Below are 23182 nucleotides of genomic sequence, written 5' to 3'. Positions count from 1 at the left end.
CCCGTCCAGTTTCTTTCTAGAGTCTCAACTTTGACCACTCATTAGAATCACTTAGAATTAAAAAAATATTGCAGCCCAGGCCCCACCACAGAGCAAATGAATCAGAACTCCTGGGCAGGCGGCCAAGGCATCTGGGATATGTAAAAGTTCCTCAGTGATTCTGACGTGCACCCGGGTTTGAGAATTACTGCTCCAGGAGCTTCCAAGAGGAGGCAGCTGGGGTGGCACATAGGATCAGAGTCTAGAACTTGCCATCCCTCAGCTCTGGCTGCCCATGTGGCTGTTCTGCTCAGCCATGGTGATACTGCCTGCACCAACCCGTCCTTGGTTTACTCCAAGCTGCTCACCACGCTCTTCGCTGCTGCCCGCACTGCGGCTGCCTGCCACCTGCAATTCCAGGACTCCTCACTCCTTGGGGCATCTGCCGTTTCTGCCACTGGCACCTTATTCTCCATTTCTGCTTGCCTCCTGGTCTCTGCCACTTATCTCTCTCTCCAACCAGTAGGGGAGAACTTCATTTTCCTGTGTCGAGTTCTTTTGGAGATGGTCCCTCAGGAGAGTTACTTGGATACCTGCTTAAATTCAAGTTTACTGCCCAACATTCTGGGAAGAGAGGAGGGTCCCAGCAGTGAAACAATGCTGCCCCCCATCCCGCCCATTTTACCAATCAGTGCTCTCCTCTTCAGAGTGCAGGCACGCCAGCAGGTAGGTGGGTTGGGAGGGCCATGTTCATTCTCAGAGGGTCCCACAAGAGGATGCTGACCCTCAGGCTGTACCAGACTCCTTCTCATTTATAGGAATTTCCCTCTTAAGGGTTTAGTTATTCCTCTCTGTGTCTGACTTCTTTCATTAACCCCTTTCTCACACATAATTATTAGGTACTTGAATCCCAATTACCGATAAAATTCAAACTCCTTCCCTTGGGTTGCCTGGACCTTAGGCAAATCAGAAACTAGGGCTAGATACTTCTGTTAGTGGCTGTGAACATTCTGGAGCCTTTAATAGGATGTTTTCTGCCCAGAACATAGAGAAGACCCTTAAGGAATGTTGTTGCCTTATTCCACAGGCTTTTGTGTCTGAGTCACAGCAATAGTCCCGTCATTACATGAAACATTCAGTAGGGCCAAATGAGGACGAAATGTTCCCTTAAAATCAGACTACTTTTCCCTGGAAGGTTAGATGGTCTCAAACTCTTTTAGTCTCTGATATACTTGGATGAAGCAAAAGACTCCCGTACACCACCTGCCTCAACTTGGTACTATAAAAGCAAGCCCCAAACCAAACAATACCTCAGTGCGAAGGGGAGGAAGGGTGGTGTTTTCCCTAAGAGGGTGCTGTAAATTATTAATTTGTGTCAGAAATGAGTACAGGCAGTGTCACAAAATTGAATCATCTTATGACACCAGCCCGCAGACCACCTTTTGAGAACATCTGCATAAGGACATGAAAGTTAAGCTACAGTTCACTTGTGGTCCTAGGGAAGACCCTGGGGGCTGCTCATAGAACTTCACATTCACCATCTAGAAACCTGCTGTGTCAGAACTCGGAATGCTGAAAGTCGGCTGGTTCTTGTCCATGTGCTAGCTCTGGGCCCCTCTCTGCCTTTCTGTTTCCAGTTGGCCAAGGGATCTCCCACCTTGGTCCTATGCCGTAGGCCCCTGGGCTACCACCAGAGCACCATCTTCAGAAAGGAAAAGCACATCGGAGGATGATAAGTGCTGAGGTGTGAAGTCATTGTGCTAGAAACCCAAAATAACACTTTCTCCAGATCTGAGTCCTAGTGACCATGTTTTCACAGATCTGGGGAAGAGAAGAGTTGTGTAAATTCAGTTACCCACAGTGACCGAGAAAACAAGATTAGACATTCTTTCCCAACAGAAGAATTCTTTTATTTTTGCTCAGGTATCTTTGCCCCTGTAGTTCCTCCTTGAAAATTTAATTTGAATGGAGCAAGGCACAGTACAAAAAGGGAAAAGAAATATGTTTTCAAGCATAGTTTTTTAACAGCTTGGAATCAATGGAAAAATACATCAGAAATAGCTCAGTTCCTGGGTGTTTACTGCTAAAGCAGGTCCATTATAAGGGACATTCTCTTTTCCCTCAAGAACAGATCCATCACTACTGACTCCCACCAAGTTCGTTCTCAATGTAACCCAGAGCAATTGCGTTAAGTGACTTCCCTAAAACCAAACTCTTATTCTCATTTATTAGATTTCCCATTCAGGTACTTTATGCAGAGTTCTATATCATATCTCCACTGATGGGATTCTTTGGATTGAGCTGTGCCTCCAGAAGCAATTCAATTTCTCTTCTGAAGGAATTGCACAAAGACTTAACATTTTATTAAATCCATTTGCTGCATCTTTCAAGACCATCAAAAAAATGGCACCCTTGAATTTGGCAACATTCTTTAATAAACACACACTCCAGCACATTGGAGTATTAAGCCTTGATGTTTTCTGTGATGCATCAATAAAATTTAATTATAATGAGGAGAAAAATTACAGTAATTTCCATTTATCATCCCAAAATGCCATTATGAGACTGAAGCCCTTCATACCTGCACCTATCAAGCAGGGTGATAAAACCGTAATGGACTATTCAAGGGGGTTATGCCATTGCCATCCTTAGAAATTTTAAGGTAATAATGAGCAACCATCTGTCTTGAATGTCATCAAAGCAGGGACCAGGCCAGCTGATCTCTTAAGTCCTATTCAGATAAATTTTCCCATTATGCATTGAATCAGACCCATACATAGAAGGACATGAATCATATATATTTATATGGTGATATTCAAACATTAATGATGGTATTTCTTTGTTTTCTAAAGGTGAAAGAAATAAGAGAAAAAAAAAAGAGTGAGACAGAGCAAAAGCGAAAGCAAGAGAGAGAGAGAGAAGACCATCTCTCTGAGGGGCTGAGGCTCCGCGTAGTGAAAAAGAACACAAAGCCATTATTTTGGGGAAAATGTAATAGAGAAATTTAAATTCTAGAAAATTCTGAATGAGATAAGTATACTTTCTTGGGGTTTTGGAAGATGAGAAAGACAAAAATTAAGAGAAGGCTTTGGAATCTTGATGGCAAGAAATTTAAAGGTGAATTAAGATGGGCCACAAGGATGTTGCCTATTGCGTAGACATAAAGATAGTCCTGGTAGGTGACTCTGATATAAAAGTTTTTCTGATGGTGATGGAGAAGCAGAAGAAAACAACAATAAAAATACTCAATTACTCTTAGCTACAAGGAACACTGATGAATCCTGAAGAAAGAGAAAACTAACAATGGCAAAATGGAATAAAATATCAGTCACAATATGAAGAGGAGAACAGGATGAAAGAGGAGATACCACCAATACTTTGGTGGAAAAAGAAAAGACCTTCTTTGTTCTATTAAGGCCCTCTCAGGTCAGTGTTAAAGCTGAGAAAGGAAGAGAAGAGCAAAGGGAGGGATGGTCGTCAGCAGGGCAAGGATGCTTGGGTTCATTATCCTCCATTAGAGGGACAGGGAAGAAGAAGAGAAGCCCAGCGAGAGGAAGAAGGACAGCGACGAAAGGAGAAAGGGGTGAATTAGAGATAACAGTAGCAGGATGGATACACATATCCAAGTGCCGCTTTGTTAAACGATCAATACAAATGCAGTGTCATAAACTAAAAAAGGCGGGAAATACATACACATCATTTTCTACAGGAAAGGTCTATAATCAAATATATGAAAAAGATGTAAAAAATAATAATGGCTTATGATGCACAACTCTATTCTTTGTGTGACCTTCTTAACTTCTCTAAGGCTTGCAAAATCTGACTAATAGTATTTACCTCATGGATTTTTTGGTGACTATTAATTGGGATAATTTATATGAAACATATTTATAGTGCTCGGCATAATATAGTGTTCAATAACTGTTGTTATTAAAATTTTTGAAAATCTGCAGAGACTAGATGGTTTACTAGGAAAGTAAAGTTGACTGAAGAACTAGAAATCCCAAATACTCAACCATATAAGAAACTGAAACCATTATCAAAAAACTACTTCCAAAAATGGCATCAGGCTTAGTTTTAAAAATATTGTAAAATACATCCACAATTCTTTGATAGTCCTCCCTTCAAGAGGTGGAGCTTAATTGCCCTCCCATTGAGTGTGGACTGGTCTTAGTGACTCTCTTCTAACAAACAGAATATGGCAGAAGTGGCAGTGTATGACTTCAGAGACTAGTTAATAAAAGGCATTCCTGCTTTCTTCTTGCGTGCTCTCTCCTTCTCTCTCTGTTTTTACCAGCTCTGGGGGAAAGTAAGCTTTCACCTCATGAGGACAACCAAGTAGCCCTGTGGAAGACACACGGTGAAGAACTGAGGCCTTCTGCCAACAGCCGTGTAAGGGAGCCATCTTGGAGTGGATCCTCCAAGACCAGTCAAATGTTCAGACACCCTAGCTTTCGCCAACAGCTTGTCTGCAACCTCCTGAGAGACCCTGAACCAGAACTATCCAGCTAAGCTAATGCTCCTGAACTCAGAGCCCTCAGAAACCATATGAAATAATAGAAGTTCATTGTTTTAAGCTGTTAAGTTTTGGGATAATTTGTTACACAGCAATAGATAACTAATACTCCAAGGGTTGTTTTTAGAGGTGAGTACTGTGTATTTTAGCCTTCAGTGCATATCCCTCAAGTGCTGATCTGTGTCTAGGTTGGTCCCTGGGAATTGACTCTACCCCTCCAGGTCATCAAGCTTCCTTGGGCTTCAGGTTCCTCCCATATAATTCTGGGCTTAACAAGTTATCTGTATAGTTCCACTTTGCTCTGAACTTCTTGGATTTTATGACAAAATTTTCAACTGCAATTACATACTATGATAAACAAACACAGATGTATGGTTAAAAGAGTTGCTAAGATTTAATTAAGAAGTTAAACTACAATTATAGCTTCATCAGAGAAAAAATTTTACATGAAAAATTTTCAAGGGAAAGCACAGTTCATGTCTTAGTTTTATTTCTCCCTGGGCCCCAGTACCTGGCATATAGGAGGTACCCACTATTGAGGGTACCCAATTGTCATTTGTGGCCCTTACTATAATGTAAGGTGGTTGAGGAATAAGGCTTCTTAACTAGGGATTCACAGACAATAACCCTTTCTGGGCACTGAAAGTACAATGTGTTCTCGTCATGATGTGGGAGCCCCACTTTCATTAGCATTTAAAAGAGAACACTTATTAGCTGAACCACTAAATGTCCTTTATACAAGATAATGAGTTTCATTGAAAAGAATCACCAGCTTAGCTAAGGAGAAATTTAAACACTTTGCCATCATTTATAAATTCAACCCTTCTAAGATGATATTTTTAAAGGTACTTTGAATGAAGGGAAGAAGAAAAGTGGTAGAAATCTTGACAAAAGAAATGTAATTAGAGTGAAAAAAAAGGCAATTCTATGCTTTATGAAGATATCTTTGATCTTACTTCTCAGAAACCAGGGAGGCCAGGGCATTGTTACCCACGACATTCTCTCTCCACTGTGCCTCGGAACAGGTAACTGGGATGGAACGTGCCGGCTTTTGTTGAAAATGACGGAGAAAAATTGCACAAAACCATAATCAAAACCCACTGTAATGCAAATCAATAAGGCAGAGGCACACTGCTGGAAACTCACACAAGTAATGGAATTGTACTTGATCTTTCTTTCAATATCTCAGGATTACCCTAGACATTTGCTTTATGCATTCAACTTATTACATTTAAATTAATGCATCATAGAATTAAATAAAACCATTAATTAGCATATATTGTTTCCCTTCTCTATTTTTTATCTTGGAATGTTAATGGTCATCATTCATTCATTCATTCATTCATTTATAAATTCAGCAAGAATTTAATGAACTCCTAGGTTCAAGGCAAAACCAAATGGTAAATTTCCGTTAACTTTTCATATAGACCACAACATTCTAAGAGGTTAGACAGGACAAAAATATGTCTAGCACAGAAGGTTAAGATAAATTTAGATGTTATATACGTAAGCAGTTTATCAAAAGGAAGCGTGGTGAGCAGTGAGACTGATGTCATTTCCTCCATGATGCCACCTTCATTATCTTTGTAGGGCACAGATCTGATTATTATCATCAGCCCTATGCCTAACAGCATTAAGCAATTATTAGCATTATAGCATACAGTTCTCCTAAACGTAGTACAGTGAGACACTAATATAGACACTATACCCTATACCAGCAGCCCCAACACACTCCTACCTATTTCCCCAAGGCAATCCAGGCCCCAGTCACAATGCACTACCTGTTTGTTTCTGGGACTTGTCAAGCTCTTTCTTAGTTTTATGCTTTTGCATACGCTTTTCTCCATGCTTTCATCCCCCATGAAATCTGCATGATAATTTTCTAACCATCCTTACACCCAACTCCAAAACACCCAACCCACAATCAGCTTCCCAGGAACACCTTGCCTCCAGGAAGCAATTCAGTCCTCTAGCTCCCATGACACATTGAGAATCCCTCTCTGTTAGCGTTTGCCACGTGGGGTTGTTGTTTGTGCATGTGTGTGCATGCATGTGTGTATGCATGTGTGCGCACTTGTGTGTGTCCCCTGCTATATTAGGAGCTCTTAAGGCCTTTGTTGCCCTGACTTCTGGGTAAATTTCCTAGAAGTGTCTGCCATGCAACCATGTGGTGCCTAGTCCACACTCAATCCACACTTGAACTGAAAAGCTGGAAAGCCCTTCAGTTAGACCCTGAGACTGAGTGGTAGCAATGCAAGCTCTGTACTCTCCACCTCAGGGATGCAGGCAGTCTTAGAAAAGCCTTGCAACCACTCACCTAGGAGCAGAGAGTTTTTTCAGGAAGAAAAATCCACACCTCATTGAGACTTTTCACCCCAGTATGAACCAGGGACTTTGGTTTCTGATCACCTTATCTGTGGAGTTGATTTGACAACTTATTAAAATGTTCTACCCAATGATTTATCCTCAGGATCAATAGCAAATTCTGATCTCTTCTCTCAACTCCAGGCTTTCAGTCTGTAAGCAAGCGATCCCTGCCCAATTCCAGTCTGGGAGAAGGAACTAGATCTGTATTTTATGCTTTATGTCAAGTCACAGAATATTAGGTTTAGAGCATAATCCTTAAAACTCAGTCATATTATTCAATCATTCATTTTACAAATGAAAAAAATTGATGCTCACAGGTGTTTAATTATCCAAGGTCCCACCCTTAGTTGCAGAGATGAGGGGCAAATCCTAGCTTTCTGGACTCTCAGTCAAATGTTTTTTCCACCATATCATGGGGCCTCTCCCACATTCCAGATCTTTTTCTTGAATTTTCTAGCAAAGTCATGCACAGCACATCCAATTTGTCTCCCATTGTCTTTTTTTTAATCAGAAATTTAAATTTGGATTGTCATTGCTGCTTTTCCATTCAATAGTGATAAACACTCAAAATATCATCTGGGGGGATGGAAATAAAATAAGCATCTGGAAAGAATGTGCTATGATGACGATGTCATTGTTTGCCCATAAATCCTAGACAAAGAATCTGGCTTTTCAAAAATAAATGCATGAAAATATCTATGTCCATCCCAAGCTGTATCTTAGCAAAAAATTAAAATGTACTGAAATTGGTAGATTTTCAAAGATGATAGAATTAAATACAAGATAAATGACTAATTATCTGAATTAGCTGAAAGTATAATAAAGGTAGCCAAACATTCATTCATCTATCCATCCATTCAAAGTTTACTGAATAAATGATGCTAAGCCCTACAATTGCTACTATCCCATCTATTACTCAAAGAATATTTAGTAAGAGGCTAAATACTTTGAACTACAAAGTCAAAAAATCTAAGATCAGCATTTGCCTCTGCCACTTACAAGCCTTGGCAAACCCTCTAACACACAGTCTTCTTTTTTTTTTTTGTATTATTCCCATCAGCCTAAAAAAACGTTCTGTTATTTCTCCCACCTTAAAAATAAAAAAGATTTTTCTTTTGTCCTCACTTCTCACTCTAGCTATCGTCTTATTTTTCTGCTCCCCTTTCACAGCAAAACTCCTTTGAAAGATTTGTCTATACACACAGTTTCCAATTTCTTTCCTTCCATTCTCTCTTGAAGCCATTATAATCAGGTTTTTACCCTGCCACTCCACCAAGATGGTTCTTATCAATGTCATCAATGACATTCATGCTCTTCGTCTTGCTTCACTATTCAGCGGTATTGGGCACAGGTCATCATGTTCCTTCTTCATTTGACTTCCAGGCCACCATACTTCCTGGGTTTTTCTTCTCCCTACTGGCTACTACTTCTCAGTCTCCTTTGCTGGTTCTTGACCTCTTGGTTTTGGGATCTCTCCTCCATTACTCCCTTAGAGATCTCACCCAGTCTCATGTTTTCAATATCTCTATGCTGATGACTTCCAGAATTATACTTCTAGCCTACAGCTCCCTCCTGAACTCCAGAATTCTATATGACCAACTGGCTACTCAACAGTTCCACTTTACTGAGTAATACACATCCCAGATGTAACAAGTCAACACTCAGTTCCCGATTGTCCCCCAAACCTACAATCTTGCAGTCTTCTCCAGCTAATAATGGCACCTCCATTAAAAAAAAAATTTAAGTCTATTATGCCATGCCTGTACTTAAAAGCCTTCAGTGTTTGCCCACCTTGTCCAGGCTCTCCCTGACACATCTCTTGTCATTCCTCTGATATTGTCTCTCATATTCTCGCCTAGTCCACTCTACCTCACCCACATTGGTCACCCTGCCCCAGGTGGCTGTTATATCTGTTGTTCCCAGTTTCTGGACAGCTCTGCCCCAAATGGCCATATAGCCCCCTCCTTTACTTCTTTCAAGTATCACCTTCTTATTGAGGCCTTCCCTGGCCACCCTCTCTAAAACTGCAAACTTGCCTTCCCATACACACACTCTTAGCTGCCTTCCCCACTTTACTACTGGCCTTATGACTTACCAGATACTCACTATATATTTAGCTTATTTATTTTGATTACTATAAAGCTCCTCTACTAGAAATTCTTTTTTGTTCACTCTTGTATCCCAGCACCTTGAACAGTGGCTGGCACAAAGTAGGCTCTCAAAAAATATTAGTTGATGAATGAAGGTAATCATGATAACAAGAAGAGCTACCTCTCAAGTAGAAAAGTAAGTAGAAAGTAAAGAAGTACTTTGTACGTGTTAATGCATAATAAATGTTAATTATTTAAATTAATATTATATGCCCATGTGTATCTGTTGGAAGTGATTTTTAGGTGGGAATTGCAGGAAGGGAAGGAGAAATTCTAGTTAAAAAGAATGGTATGGGGCCGGCCCCATGATGTAGTGGTTGGGTTGGCGTGCTCCACTTTGGAAGCCCAGGGTTCGTGGGTTTGGATCCCGGGCGCGGACCTATGCACTGCTTATTGGGCCATGCTGTGGCAGGCATCCCACATAAAATAGAGGAAGATGGGCATGGATGTTAGTTCAGGGCTGCTCTTCCTCAGCAAAGTGAGAGGATTGGAAACAGGCATTAGATCAGGGCTAATCTTCCTCACACACACAAAAAAAGGGATGGTATGGAAGCACATGGTTTTGCAAGTCAGCCTCAAGCAAGGTAAAGACAGCTGATGGAAAACACCCTGAGTCTGGCCCAGATTATCAGCTTCCAAGGCCTGCCTCGGGGGTGAGGGCAGGAGAGAGGGGGCGGTGGGAGGAAAGCTGGGACTTGTGTGAGTGGGGTCATGGGGTCTGTCTGCAGTCTCTGATAGTTCGGGGTGAGACCTCTAGGCTCCCAGACTGCTATGTGCTGAGGTCCCTCTCGAGTATCTCCAGCGGTCCCCAGCTTCTCGGGGAAAAGTCAGGGCTTCCAGGTTCTGTCCATCTCTAGGGCTAGAGGTACACACCCTAAAGCAAGCAAACAGCTGAGTCCAGGGCAAGCAATTGCCACGTGTGTTCATATTCTCTTCAATAGACTGCTTTGCTATCACAATGTACACTCTCATGGTGGGTCGCAGCTCCAGGGTGTCTCTATGATGCTGCTTTGTGCCTAACACATAGTGTCACTATATGTTTTCTCATGGGTTGGAGTGAAAATCAATTTGCCTACATCTAGATGGTTATCATCAGTTACAAAACATATTTTAAAGTGAAAATGCAATTTCAAAAAGGCAGTCTAATTCCTGAAGCTATAAAGGATATACAATTCTCAAAAGTCTTTGTATCCAGATATAGCTATTTGATTAGCTAGTATAGGCATAGTTCATGAATAAAATTCCTTTGTAAATCATATCACCTTTGGATTTTATAACACAAAGTTGATTTTCATGGATTTTCCCTGAACTTCACTAATTGACTTTCTTTACTCCCACTAAACAGTCCTGGGGCAGAGGCAAAGAGGCTGTGTGGCTGCTACTTCTCCCGTTGACAGTGAACACAGTGTGAAGAGATGCAGAGGAAGACACGTGTTCTCTAACCCTATGTGGTCGGACGATACTTTCCAAACCTTTCCCAGTTTCAGAGAGAGAATAGTGGCAACCCATATAATACCTGCCTCAGCTTCTCTTTACAGTTTGTAATTGGTTTCTCATGTGGAGTTTGAACTGTGCTTGCTACAGTGATAGAGGTGTGGCCTTGGACCTCTGATCTGTGAAGTTAATTAAAGGGCTTGATCTCATTTCTTTCAAAGTGGTGACCTCAGACCCTATACAGTAGAGTGGGGAATGTGTGTGTATATGTGTACATGTATAGGCATGTGTGTATAAACATGTACACATGCCACGTGTGCATATATTATGAGAGAAGAAATAAATAGAAAATGACAGATCCTGAAAGAAAAGAAGTAAGGAAAGGTATGAGAAGGGAAAGGAATTCTCATTCTTTACGCTCCTACTATGAACCAGGCACGCAGGAGAGAAGGCAACGGGGGGAACAAAGATGAAGGGATGCAATTATCTGGATGTTAAAGAATGAACGTGTGAAAATCTCCTGCCTTAAAGGAGACTACTATAAAAAGAATGCTGGCAGCCCTTCAGGGAGTGCTCATCAAGCCATTCAGAGGAGAACAGAAGGCTGTGGGCCACTGATTTTGGCTTTGTCTTCCCTAGGTGCTGAGCTGCTGTCTCGCCATGAGATGAGTTATCTTTGAAGTTCTGCTGAGAAGTCTAGATGGCATGACTTAAAAGTGCAAGTCCCTAAACAGAGTTCAGCTTCCCAGAATACAAATGCTCGGAGAGTCAGAGGAAGACAGGAAAAACCAGTCCAAGATATTTCCCTTTAAACCCTAGAGAATGCTAGTAGTCTCCATAATTAAAAGGATCTAGAAGACTATATATTGGAGATTTCTAGGTATTGGTATCAGGTTTTTGTTCATTGTTTTTAAATGGGGGGGACCCCTAAAATTCCTGTAATTGCATCTTATGATTCCTCTAATGGGCAGAGGGAAAGGAAAGGGTGACCTTGCAGAATCCCTAACTAGGTGGGAAGTAGGGTCAGGTCCAGCTGAGCTCAGGACATGACAAAGAGAGATGGATGAAAACAATAGCCATTTTAGAGAGCTTTAGGAATTCCTGGCCAATTACAGGCTTTGCTTAGATGTCGCTTTGGCTTTCTCCACTCCCACTGCCCCCATATCACATCAGATGTCCTCAGCATCAATGGGCTTATTATAGGAGCGTCTCCATCTCCATTTGCATTTTGGGGTAGATTACAATCATTTGGTCCAATTCTTCATCATTCTTTATATCCATGATCCTTGCCATGTAACTTTGTAGTGCTGTCCCACTGTGCGCTGGTGACCTACTAAGCCTCTTGACCTTGGGCTCAGCCATGTGATTTTCTTTGGCTAATAGGATGTTTAGGAAATGTGATGCAAGCAGTGACTTGAAATGGACTTGCACACTGTGGCTTGTTCTTCTGCCAGGAGAAGAATGACAGACACATGGCATTGGCTAAGATGCTCTAGTCAAGTCTACCCTTGAATACAGCCCCAGCAAATCCACAGACATGTGAATCAGCCCAGTTGAGACAAGCAGAGCCACCCAGATCAACCTAGCTCAAAAGTGTTGGACGCTGCAGATGTGTGATAAATAAATGTTTATTGTTGGATGCCACTGGAGTTGGGTGGTTGTTTGTTACACAGCAAAAGCTAACTGATACAAGTGCCATTTGATCCATGCTCCTCTTGTCTTCCAGAGTGATATTTCCAAAATAGAACTCCAATTATCCTAAAATTACTCTGCCTAAGACACTTCAGTGACTTCTGTTACGGGCTGAATGGTATCCCACCAAATTCATATGTTGAAATCCTAATTCCCCAGTACCTCAGAATGTGACTTTATTAGGAAAGAGGGTCACTGAAAATGTAATTAGTTAAGATGAGGTCATACTGGAGTAGAGTAGTTCTTTAATTTAATATGACTGGTGTCCTTATAAAAAGGGGAAATTTGAGGACAGACACACTCACAGGGAGGATGTCATGTGAACATGAAGACAGAGATTAGGATGATGTGTCTACAAGCCAAAGAACACCAAAGATTGCCAGAAAACCACCAGAAGCTAAGAGAGAGGAATAGAACAGATTCTCTATCCTAGCCCTCAAAAGGAACTAATCCTGGTGACACCTTGATCTCAGACTTCTAGCCTCTAGAACTGTGAGACAATAAATTTCTGTTGTTTAAGCCACTTTCTTTTACCTTTAGGATAAAGCCTAAACTCCTTCACAGGGTATGGAAGTCCTTTCATAGGCTGGTCTCTGGCTATGTCTATGGTCTCATCCCTCACTGCATCCCACTAGCTCCAGCTTTGGCCCATTCACTAACCACACAGAACTCTCTGTGGTGCTTCAAACACCTGCTTCAGAGCTTTTATCATGCTACACCCTTGGCCTCCAATGCCCTTCCTGCTACATTCCCCACCCCCGCTAGACCCCCGCTCTTTACCTAATTAATGTTTATTCATATTTCAAGCTCCAGATGGGGCTACCATCTCTGGAAATTTTCTCCTCACCTTCCAATCCTAATGATGGAAGGATGCCCTACTGAATTCTCCCCAAACAACCTATACAGCTGTTTCTATCACAGTGCTTATCACACTGTGGATAATTAATTGCCCATTACACATCTTTATCCTCATCCACAGACTTGATCATGACCCTCTTGAAGGCAGGGTCGTATACTATTTGTCCTTTTATTCCTAGCACCTAGCACAGTGCTTGGCACAGAGTGGCTGCGCAGCAAATGCTTGTGGAAGGAATCTATGAGCGTCCATGTGCAAATGTGCAAACAGATGTGTTCTTGGCATATGGGAGATACACTCTGCTTGTGTAATGACTGGCAGTTGAGTTTACTGGGAAGCGAAAGCACCCAATTAAAGACCAGACATTGCTTCCTACTCTTCATTTCCTTCTCCCTGGATAGGTGCCCAGTCTCCCATGCTTTATACTGCTTTTAGATGTCAGTGACTGTGAATTATTACCGACTGTGGACCTTTCAGCTTCAAGACTGACAGTCTATGTTCCACATTTCTCAGGAGGGAGAGACTAGTATAACAATATTTTTGCTTACCAAGAGAATTGTTAATGGTTATCTTGAAGGAAAAAAAATCTATAACTATCCAACCTATAATGAAGCCTTAAGCTTACTTTCTTCCTTTACTAGTGAAATTGTTTCCGAGTGCAGTGCCAGAATTGCTGCATAACCATTACACTGAGACAAGAGACAGAGCCTGTAGTGAGTTTTTTGTTTTACCTGTTTAGTCCTCATTTTGGAATCCAGCGACAGATTGTTGTAGGTATAGTGTGCCTGTGTGACTCCACAGAAGAGAACAGCAACTATCCCTGAAATTCAAAAACATACCAGTCAAAACCAATTTTCTTCTCCACCTAAGTCAAAGGGTAGGGCTATCGCAGCAAAAAATGGACTTGGTGTCAGTGGAGTTAAAATTGCTAATAATTACCATGATAATAAAACCTGGGTAAACCGTGCTATTTGCTTTAAACGTGGGTCTTGCAGGATTAACTCTAAAGAAAAGCATTAAGAAGTAGATTCTTCCTGGGGGATAAATGATTCCTTGGTCACGAGTTAGGGAAGTTATACTTGGAAACACATGAGCAAAGGACTCTATAGTCAGCTCTGGGCTTCTCATAGCCAATGCAAACAACTTTGCTGCATTTTATACTAAGTGCTGGCATATTCGCTCAGACAATTGCTTTCCATTTGTGTACCTTGAAGAGCCTGACGAAGTTCCTGTCATACCATAATTTGGTATTAAAACCATGAGTCATAAACCTAAGACATCTACAGGGTTTTGTTGCCTCTGCCAGTGCTCCTACTTGCCAAATGAGAGAGAGAGGTCCTTGTTTGCCCCATGCCTGCTTGGCAAAGCTGGGGGCTTTGTCTTTCTGCTGTTGAATAATCTAATGAACACATCCAAGGCACAAACTCCTTGCAGGTAAGCTGTCTGCTCTTGTGTGCTTCGTACCTGCAGTGGGTCCTCAGCTACTTCTTGGCTGGCTGCAGGATTTATTTCTTAAACCATCATTACACTCAGCTTTAAATGCCACGTGTGGCCACACATACACTAGATGTTGCCTGGGGACAGAGGAGTAGCAACCATGGGTAAAATGAGTTATTTGTCCCTGGGCTCTGTTATTCTCTGTGTTGTTGCCCCTGAGCTGGGGTGGGGAAGTGGTGGGGGCTGCATTCTACTTTGGATTAAAGATTTGATTAATTATGGGAAAATGGGCATAGAGGAGGGCTTTGGGAAAAACACAAGACATAAGTATTCCTCAACTCAAACCAAGGGGATCGAATTGAATTTTAAGCAGCAGAATCCTTCCAACTTAAAAACACTCATAAATTAACTGCTGATGATTCTTAAGAGTATAGAGATACGTGAACTGATTACTGACATTTCAAATGAATCTTCAATAAAGAACTTTAAAGAACCAAGCATGCTTTTTATGTGTAGACTGTATGCTTCTAATTACATGTTGGTTATTTTTCAGGTTGGCTTTGGGTAAAATATTGCCAAGACATATTTACCTAATACAAGTGCATAGACATTTACATTACTTATTTCCTTTTTATATTATGCTTCAAAATTTTAGGAAAAAGAATGAAAATAGCCAGAAAATTTTGCCAAGAAACATATATGCAGTAAGCATTTCTATAGATGTTTTGGGTAACTTTTCACTTTCTTAGCCTCTCTTCAGAAATTTTAAGGAAAAATGCTTATAAAATATTATATTTCACTCTTCACAGAATTTCAATTAAAAAACATCCCATACCAGGGAAACTTCTATGGTACCGAAGTGCTTCAAGTACTCTAAGGCACAGGAGGATTGCCATGCATGTTGTTTCAGTATCAAATATTTTTCATTTAAAAATATAATTCGTGTCTCTGCTGATTCTGTAGTCTGCTGGAGGTTTTTCTGGGTGAGGTTTAGCTGACCTCCCACTGCTGTGGAAACATTTTGATGATATATTGATCTGCGGAGAAGCAGTGAATAACAAGGGTGTGGGGGGGGTGGGCAGCGCATAAACGCATTCTGAGAACAAGAAGAGATAACAAAGAAGTGTTATTCAAGATAGGGAGGGGACTAAGATTGGCCGAATGCTGACTGTGGGCCAAGAGAGCACAAGTTTTGTTTACATCATCTTGTTTAGTGCACTGATTTATTATCTCACAGTTAGACAGCCCCTCCCACTGTCTTCTCCTTCTCAGGAATAGCATCTCCATTCTCCCTGCTGCTCAGGCCAGAACTTTGGGATCACCCTTTACTTCTCCTTTCTATGTACATCAGTGATTTTGTTGCCTTGTTTTTTGAAACTTACCCCGAACCCAACCACTTCTCAACATCTCCACCCCTAGCACCCTTTTCCAAGCCACCATCACTTTTTGCCTGGATTACAGCAATAGCTTCCTATTGGTCCCCCCTGTCTCCACTGCTGGCCCCCATAGTCTATCTCCCACTCATCAGATCATGTCAGTCCTCTGCTCCATATTTCGTAATCAGTCCCTGTGGCTAAAAGGCCCTGCAGGATCTGGCCTGCCCTTTCTCCTCTTCCCACAGCTCTCTGTCCTCATCTCCTGCCACACTATCCTTACTAGGCGTGTTCCACCACAGGGCCCTTGCACTTCTGGTTCCCACTGTTCTGAAAGCTCCTCTCCAGATATCCACATGGCTCTCTCCTTCCCTTAAGATGTACCTTATTGGACAGGCCTTCTCCATGCACCCGATAAAAATGATCCCTCTCTTCATTCTTTACTCACCTATCTTGCCTTATTTTTTTCATATTATTTACTACCACCTAACATGTTATGTATTTATGTGTTTATTTTCTGCCTTCCTGCACTGCAATGGAAAGTTCATTGAGTGCAGAGTGATTCATTGGTCCCTAATCCTTAGATCAATGCTGGGTACATGGTAGGCACTCAGCAAGTATTTGTTGAATGAATAAATGAGCATTCCTATCCCCATGTAACAAATAAGAAACTAAAGTAATTTACTCAAGGTCACCTTGAAAGTGGCAGAGCTGAGATTCAAAACTCCACAGAATCCCTGTGCTTTCCTGCCTGTAGTAGACCATCCGTGAATGTTTTCAGGTAATCTTAAGCCAGCTAAAAAATATCATTCCTGATGTCCTTGGGAAATAGAGATTTGATGAAGATGACATATCTGAGCTGGTGGGGCTTCTCGTTTGAGGATGTTTCCCCAGTAGCTCCATTGGTTTTCATTTCCTTGCCTCCATTAGAACACTAACAGGCTATGTTTCTGCTAATTCTTTATAAGTTTTGCGTACAGATATGTCACACAAACAACAAACAAGGAAAAGTGTGCCTATGTGACCTGAGGCTTGGTTTTTAATTAAAATGAAGCAACCAAGTTGATCTGACCCTTAGTATGAATATACATAATCATAATTCTATAGCTTGGTAATTAATTAACTCACACAAATTACTATAATTAGTACGACTTTTATAAGCCAAAACAGATTTTGAAAATGTCTCATCTAAACACATCTACTATTATCTATATAATTCTCTGCCATCTAAACAGATTCAGAGTTGACATTTTTCTACCTCACAAAAACAATTACATTTTAATTGTCATTCTATTTTTGCATACCTATGCCTGCTGGCACTGGTTGTACCACTATTTTGTGGGGCCCTGGACAACTCTCTCACATGCTCTGGATCTCAGGTTCTCAGGAGTAAAAAGGAGGGAGACCAAGTGTTCTTCGTGCCAGTCAGCAAACCAGTGTCTCAGCTCCAAACCCACCCTCCCGTGCTCGCTCTGTGATCCTGGGTCTGGGGTTCTGCAGACCACATCTTGCTTGGCCAGAGCCCAATATAAAGCCCCAGAGGAGGCTAGGACACTGTGGGGGAGAGGAGGCCTTGCTCCTTCCTGTCTACCTGCTGTTCCTGTCAAGCTGCATCTTTGACAGTTGGTTCCGGCCTTGTTCTCTGTTTTTTCCTTCACTTCCAGACCAGCCTCATGGGACGCCCTCAGAGACAGTGGCAGCAGCAGGGCAGTGTCCTTGGAGGTCTGGGTCCCAGCTCAGGGGTTCTCTCTTAGGAGCTCCTGGATTCTCTTCCCTTTGCTCCTCCACTCCTAGGGCTCGCGCTGCTTCCTGCAATTGCTACCTCTGTGTGCCTCAGTGCCTTTTTTAATTTTTTTGGCTCTCCACCACCTGTTTTCCCAATTTCCTGAATTAAACTCTTGTCAGTAGCCAGTCAGTTCCTCTTTTCCTGACTGAACCCTGACCAGTACTCTCTTGTGACTCCCTTGTTGTTCTAAACTTTGATGGTCCTCTGAAACCAATGAAGGTTTGTCATCTGGAAATAAGATCCAATTATATCCTCCCGTTATGACTGGCACAATGGGGGACACCAACGGCAGCTGAGACCCACGCCAAGTCCTAGAGGACTGGACTCCTGCTGATTTCAATCCTACCTGTGGTGAGAATTGGTGTTTGTAAAAAGTCATATGAGTTTGAGCCTCTAGACTGGAACAAGTGGCTTCAGGACAGGACTAAGGTAGGCCTAGAGTCATTCAAGAGCCATGACCCAGACTCGGACACGTGTTTTCTGATTCCCAATCACATGATCTTTCCAAAAGAAATGTTTGGGCTAAAGGACCATCTGCCTGAGCTGTTGTAGAAAGAATTCTTTCAAAAAGTAGAAGTTTGGATTTCCTTCAGTTCTGTGGGTCTGTCCTTTTCTTATTCATTATTTTATTAGTTCACTAGGATTAACACCTTAATTTAGTCTTTTGTTAAGTTCAGGGCAAGGAAATAATACTGGTTCCAAAGGAAACATTTAAACATTTTGAATAGAAGCAGACCAACTTTCTCAAAAAGGCAAGATAAACAGAGACTTTCAAATATCCGTTAAATTTTAGACAGACAACCCTTCTAAAGTAAAATTTAAAAACATGTTACCACACTTTCTAATCAAAAATTATTTTTTTCAAGTAAGCTAGGAGGTTTAAAGATAAACTCAGGAAGTCTCCTCTTTCGGAAAAGAATGTTTCTAAATCTCTAGTCCACAAACATTCAGGTCAAAGGACATTGCCAATGGTGAATTCTGATGTCTGTGTCCAAGGGCCAGAGGCAGCTCACCTCAGAGGAACCCGCTTCCTTTCTTCTCTCTTACTGCCATTTCTCACCCTTCTGTCCTGCCTATCCTTGTCACTCCCAGGCTGTGCTTAATTTACAGCTTATCCTACTGTCCTCCCCATATGTCAGAAGCCACTTGTCCTCATTTGGAAGCTCAGCTGTGGCCCAAGAATCTGCATTAGGCACGAGTGATTTCAGCACTCTACCCAATGCCTCTTGAATGTTAATATACATCTGAATCACCTGAGAATCTTGTTATAATGCAGATTCTGCTACAGTGGGTTTGAGGTGGAGCCCAAGATTCTGCATTTATTCTACCAGGAGATGTCCATGCTGCTGGTCCTAGGGTCACACTTTGAGAAGCAAGTCTCTGACCATCACTTTGGTACTAAGTATCAACTCATCCTTGCTATGGCTGGTCTTTGACCTTGTATGTTCCTAAAAAGAGACTTTTGCCTATTCTTGCCCCTTTAGCATCCTGGGGCAATTAGAAGATAGCTCTAAAAGAACAACACAATTTTTGTTCCCCTTTTTTCTTGGCTTATAAAAGTCTTTTACTAACTATAAAAAATGTCTTAAAATTCTATTTTTGTGTTTTATTCTCCCTTTTCCTTTTTGTGATTTTTCCAGAATTGACATGATTCTATGAAGTAATTTTAGTTTCATGGAACAATTATCTATCAAGGACATTTGAGGAGTTTAAAACTTTTTTCTTTATTTTTAAATTATTTTTAATCCCAGCAATACTAGAATGTGAAAGAAATTACTTACATGGAATAAAATTGATGATATATTTCACTATCAAATAGTTCAATAAATTCTTTCCCCATCCAGAAAAAGAAAGCAAACAAATCACATCCTTTGATTACAATGTTATAAAATTGGAAATCAACAAAAAAAGCATAGCTACATAAATGTATCCATTAGGAATTTTTAAATGTATTCTTCTAAATAAAATTGGAGTTGAAGATGAAATCAAATTTGAAATTTTAGCTTATGTAGAAATAAATAATAGTAGGTGTATAGTGCATTCCTTTTCAAAACCAGCGTGATATGGGATTGGCCCAGTGGCATAGTGGTTAAGTTCGTGTGTTCCGCTTCAGCGTCCCGGGGTTCACAGGCTTGGATCCCAGGCGCAGACCAACGCACTGCTCATCAAGCCATGCTGTGGCAGCGTCCCATATACAAAATAGAGGAAGATAGGCACAGATGGTAGCTCAGGGCCAATCTTCCTCACCAAAAAACAAACAAACAAAAAAAACAGTGGGATAAAACCAAAGGATTATTCTGAGGAAAGTTTAGAGTCTTACATGCGTTCTATTAGGAAAAATTAATTGAAAATAAATGGACTACTTACCTCAAGAAGCTAGATAAGAGACATAAAAATGGATCCAAAGAAAGAATTAAAAACTTAATAAAGAAAAACAAAAAAAATAAAAAAATAGCCAAGGAGAGTATATGAAAAAAAAATGGTCAGATTTAGTCAGTAAAATGAAGAGTTGTAAAATAACGGTGTGGTCCCTTTTCTGGCCACAGCTGAAGGTATAAAATGGGTGATGTTGGGCAACGGCTTCACCATTCTAAGACTCAATTTTCTCATTTGGAGAGCACCCACTTGTCTCACAGATCTGTTCTGAGTAATACGATGGATATTAAAATGCTTTATAAACTGAATACTAATAAGTAAGTAAATATAAGGTTTTGTTTAACTCCTAGATGAAAGAAAGAAGGCATGAAAAGAAGAAATGACTTAAAGAAGTTCACTCCAGGGACAAACATAACAACATTTCTTATTTAACAAGTCGCTGGAGAAGGAAACGCAAAGCACCTAGTACGTGTCTGGCACATTCTACGCCTTTAATCATTGTTTGTTGCCCTCTCTTCCACGTTAATTCCTGTATCAAGGAAAAGAGAAGAAAATGTGCTCCTTACTGCTAGTAACCCAAACTTAGACAGTTCTCCGTAGTACTACAGTTAAGGTATCAGATTTTTGCAAGTTAACCCAAGTTAGCTTGGGTATCTGCTATCCATCCACTCAAATACTATTTATCTGTTGAGGTCATTCAATAAGCAAAGCACAAATTATGGTTATGAGGAACACAAGGATGAATAAACCCGGTCCTAGACTTCAAGCAGCTTTACGCTTCCTAACAGAGACAACATGTACACAAAGACATCTAATAGCAGGTAAAATGTAGGAGATGACAAGAAAATGGGAATCCTGAGAGGGAGTGATTTTGGGCTGGGGAAGGTGGGAGAGAGATGGAGAAACATTTCCTAAAGGATACAGAGGCATTTGGGTCTTGAAAGATGAGAAGAATATGGGGGTGCAGAGTCAGAATTCAATGTGAGAAAAGGAGAGAGGTAGGAGACTGTGGGGCATGTACAAAAAACATGCATTTTAGCAGCACACTTTGGGTTTTAATCCATTAAAGGTTAGGGAATAAATACGCATTGAATTAATTAATTACAACTTTTCTAAATACAAAACTTAATAGAAGAGACAACCCATACACTCTATGCTTAAAATGGTCAAACTAATTATGACAAGTATGAAAGTATTTATCTTTATTAATCCTAGTATTCATAAAAATTAGAAGTGCAAAACATCTAGTATGCCTATCCTCTGCTGGCAAAACATTACTTCCTTTTCTTTCCCAACAAAAGTAAAATCTGATTATTCTGTTTCCGCCTCTGCTGGAAAAACAAGCAGTCATTAAATGCAACTACTATGTTACATGTCTAAGACCTTAAATTCAAGTTGTATTTATGGGGTCCCGTGGCAATGACGAATGGAACCAAGTACATACATCGGGTCCGCAGGGAGTGGAGCATGCTCAAAAATATCTGAGACGTAAAATAAATAAGGAGCTCTGAAAGAAATCAAGAAGTGGCCTAGAGAAAATAATAGGAGATTCTGACTCATGCGTATACACAAGATTGCCTTTCATTGTTTGCACAGTGAGATTTCAGTGGTGGGCAAGATACCCGAAGGGCTGGCAGCAGGGACTTATTTCTGCAATTTTGAACAAGAACTAGAACCAACACTTTATGACATTAGCTAAAAGAGCTGTTTGAGAAACCACAAAGAGGCACACAGTTAAATTCAAATTAATTGGCAAGCAAAGAAACTTAGGAAACAGCATGAGGGGGTCCATAATTCTTTAGGAAAAATAAAGCTTCTGCTGGCAAGTAAATTCTTTCATGAGAGATCAATTTTCAGAGGACAATTAACTCTTTTTGGTTAACAGAGTGCCATTTACACTGTTTTCCTTGATTCCCACTTCTGGATGCTCTCAGAGAATATTAGCACTACTAAATGTGGTATATATGTATGTAAAAACATACGCATACATGATCAAGGTTCAACATACACTTGTACATTATATAAGAAAAAATGTACTACACTGGGAGTCAGGAGACTTGGGATCTATCCGGCCGTAGTTCAGACAATTAGCTAGTTGGATGATTTGTGCAATTTAAATTCACTGCCTGGTCTATTGTTTTCTTCTCAATGAATTAAAGAAGATGATCTGCATTAGTGTTCTTCAAATTGGGGTATACAAGAAAACACATTGAGGGTAGCAGAAAATATAAGAACCTCATAATTTTAAATTAGAATTTTTGTATATTCTAAAGTATGTAAGTACCCTTATGGGCAAAAAACTACACTTGTGTTCAGATAGGAGCATGATAAATCTACTCTATTTTATTTTTTGCCAATAAAGGTCAAAAAACTCTGGCAAACACTATGCTAGATGACCTGTAAGCGCCTTCTAATTTTAAATGTCTGTGACCTGAATGGTTCAGTTTTTACATTTGCTTCAAGGTCTGCATATATGAAATTGAATAATTACATGAGTCCCCACAGCTTCGCGTTGACTTCCTGTCAACTAGATTACCCAGGATCTCCCTCTCGACCCAGATATCCTCAAGGGCTGGGTCTACAACCTCCCTCTTTGTATTACTCCCAACCCCATAACAGTGCCCAGCAGATATCAGGCACTCAATTGCAGGTTTGCCAAAGGAATGAATCTCTATTTCAAGAAATATGTCTCTTCTTAGAAAAGAGAATGCAGGAGAAATTAGTTTTTGATTTTCACATACAAATAGATGTTTATCTGGATTTATTAGTGGCAGGGTCCATTTTCTTCTAATATTTAAATTTTCGTATTCAAGACTATTATCACCTAGTCTCTGCTACTGATAACATTATTCAGTAGTTCTTTTCTCATTAGAAGTTGATGAAGACTTCAGATATAGACGCTGAAAAATAAACGTCTGTCACACAGAGCATGATTTTCTTTGACATTAAATGCAGACTTGAGGGGTTTCTAAGACTGGAGAATATTGCATTTTTGGACAGGAAATATTGATTACATCATGAGAACACAGAAAGAGAGGAAGTGAAAAAGAAAAAATGTGTCTTGCTCTCAGACGGTACTCTGAGGGGTTTTAAGGTTGACGGGTTATTTTTCCATGCTACACTTTTATTTCTTTTTGATCTAGTAAAAAGAGACATCTCTGACAGGTTTCCTACCACCACCTCGGAACGTGAACCTGGAATTGAGAAGTCAAAGAT

General features: G+C 40.6%; 1 protein-coding gene across 1 annotated transcript in view; it reads right to left on the bottom strand.

The window, feature by feature from the left end:
* SLC9A9 (solute carrier family 9 member A9) overlaps nucleotides 1–23182 on the bottom strand; it is a 527923-nt gene that overhangs the window by 244099 nt on the left and 260642 nt on the right. Inside the window, exon 9 of the mRNA XM_058551402.1 lies at nucleotides 13726–13814. Coding sequence (XP_058407385.1) covers nucleotides 13726–13814 — 89 coding nt within the window. The remainder of the gene's footprint in view (nucleotides 1–13725; nucleotides 13815–23182) is intronic.

Source organism: Diceros bicornis, chromosome 2, assembly GCF_020826845.1.
Source record: "Diceros bicornis minor isolate mBicDic1 chromosome 2, mDicBic1.mat.cur, whole genome shotgun sequence".
NCBI classification, from domain to species: Eukaryota; Metazoa; Chordata; class Mammalia; order Perissodactyla; family Rhinocerotidae; genus Diceros; species Diceros bicornis.
The sequence above is the reverse complement of the archived record's forward strand: the minus strand, read 5'-3'. Positions and strand labels throughout refer to the sequence as shown.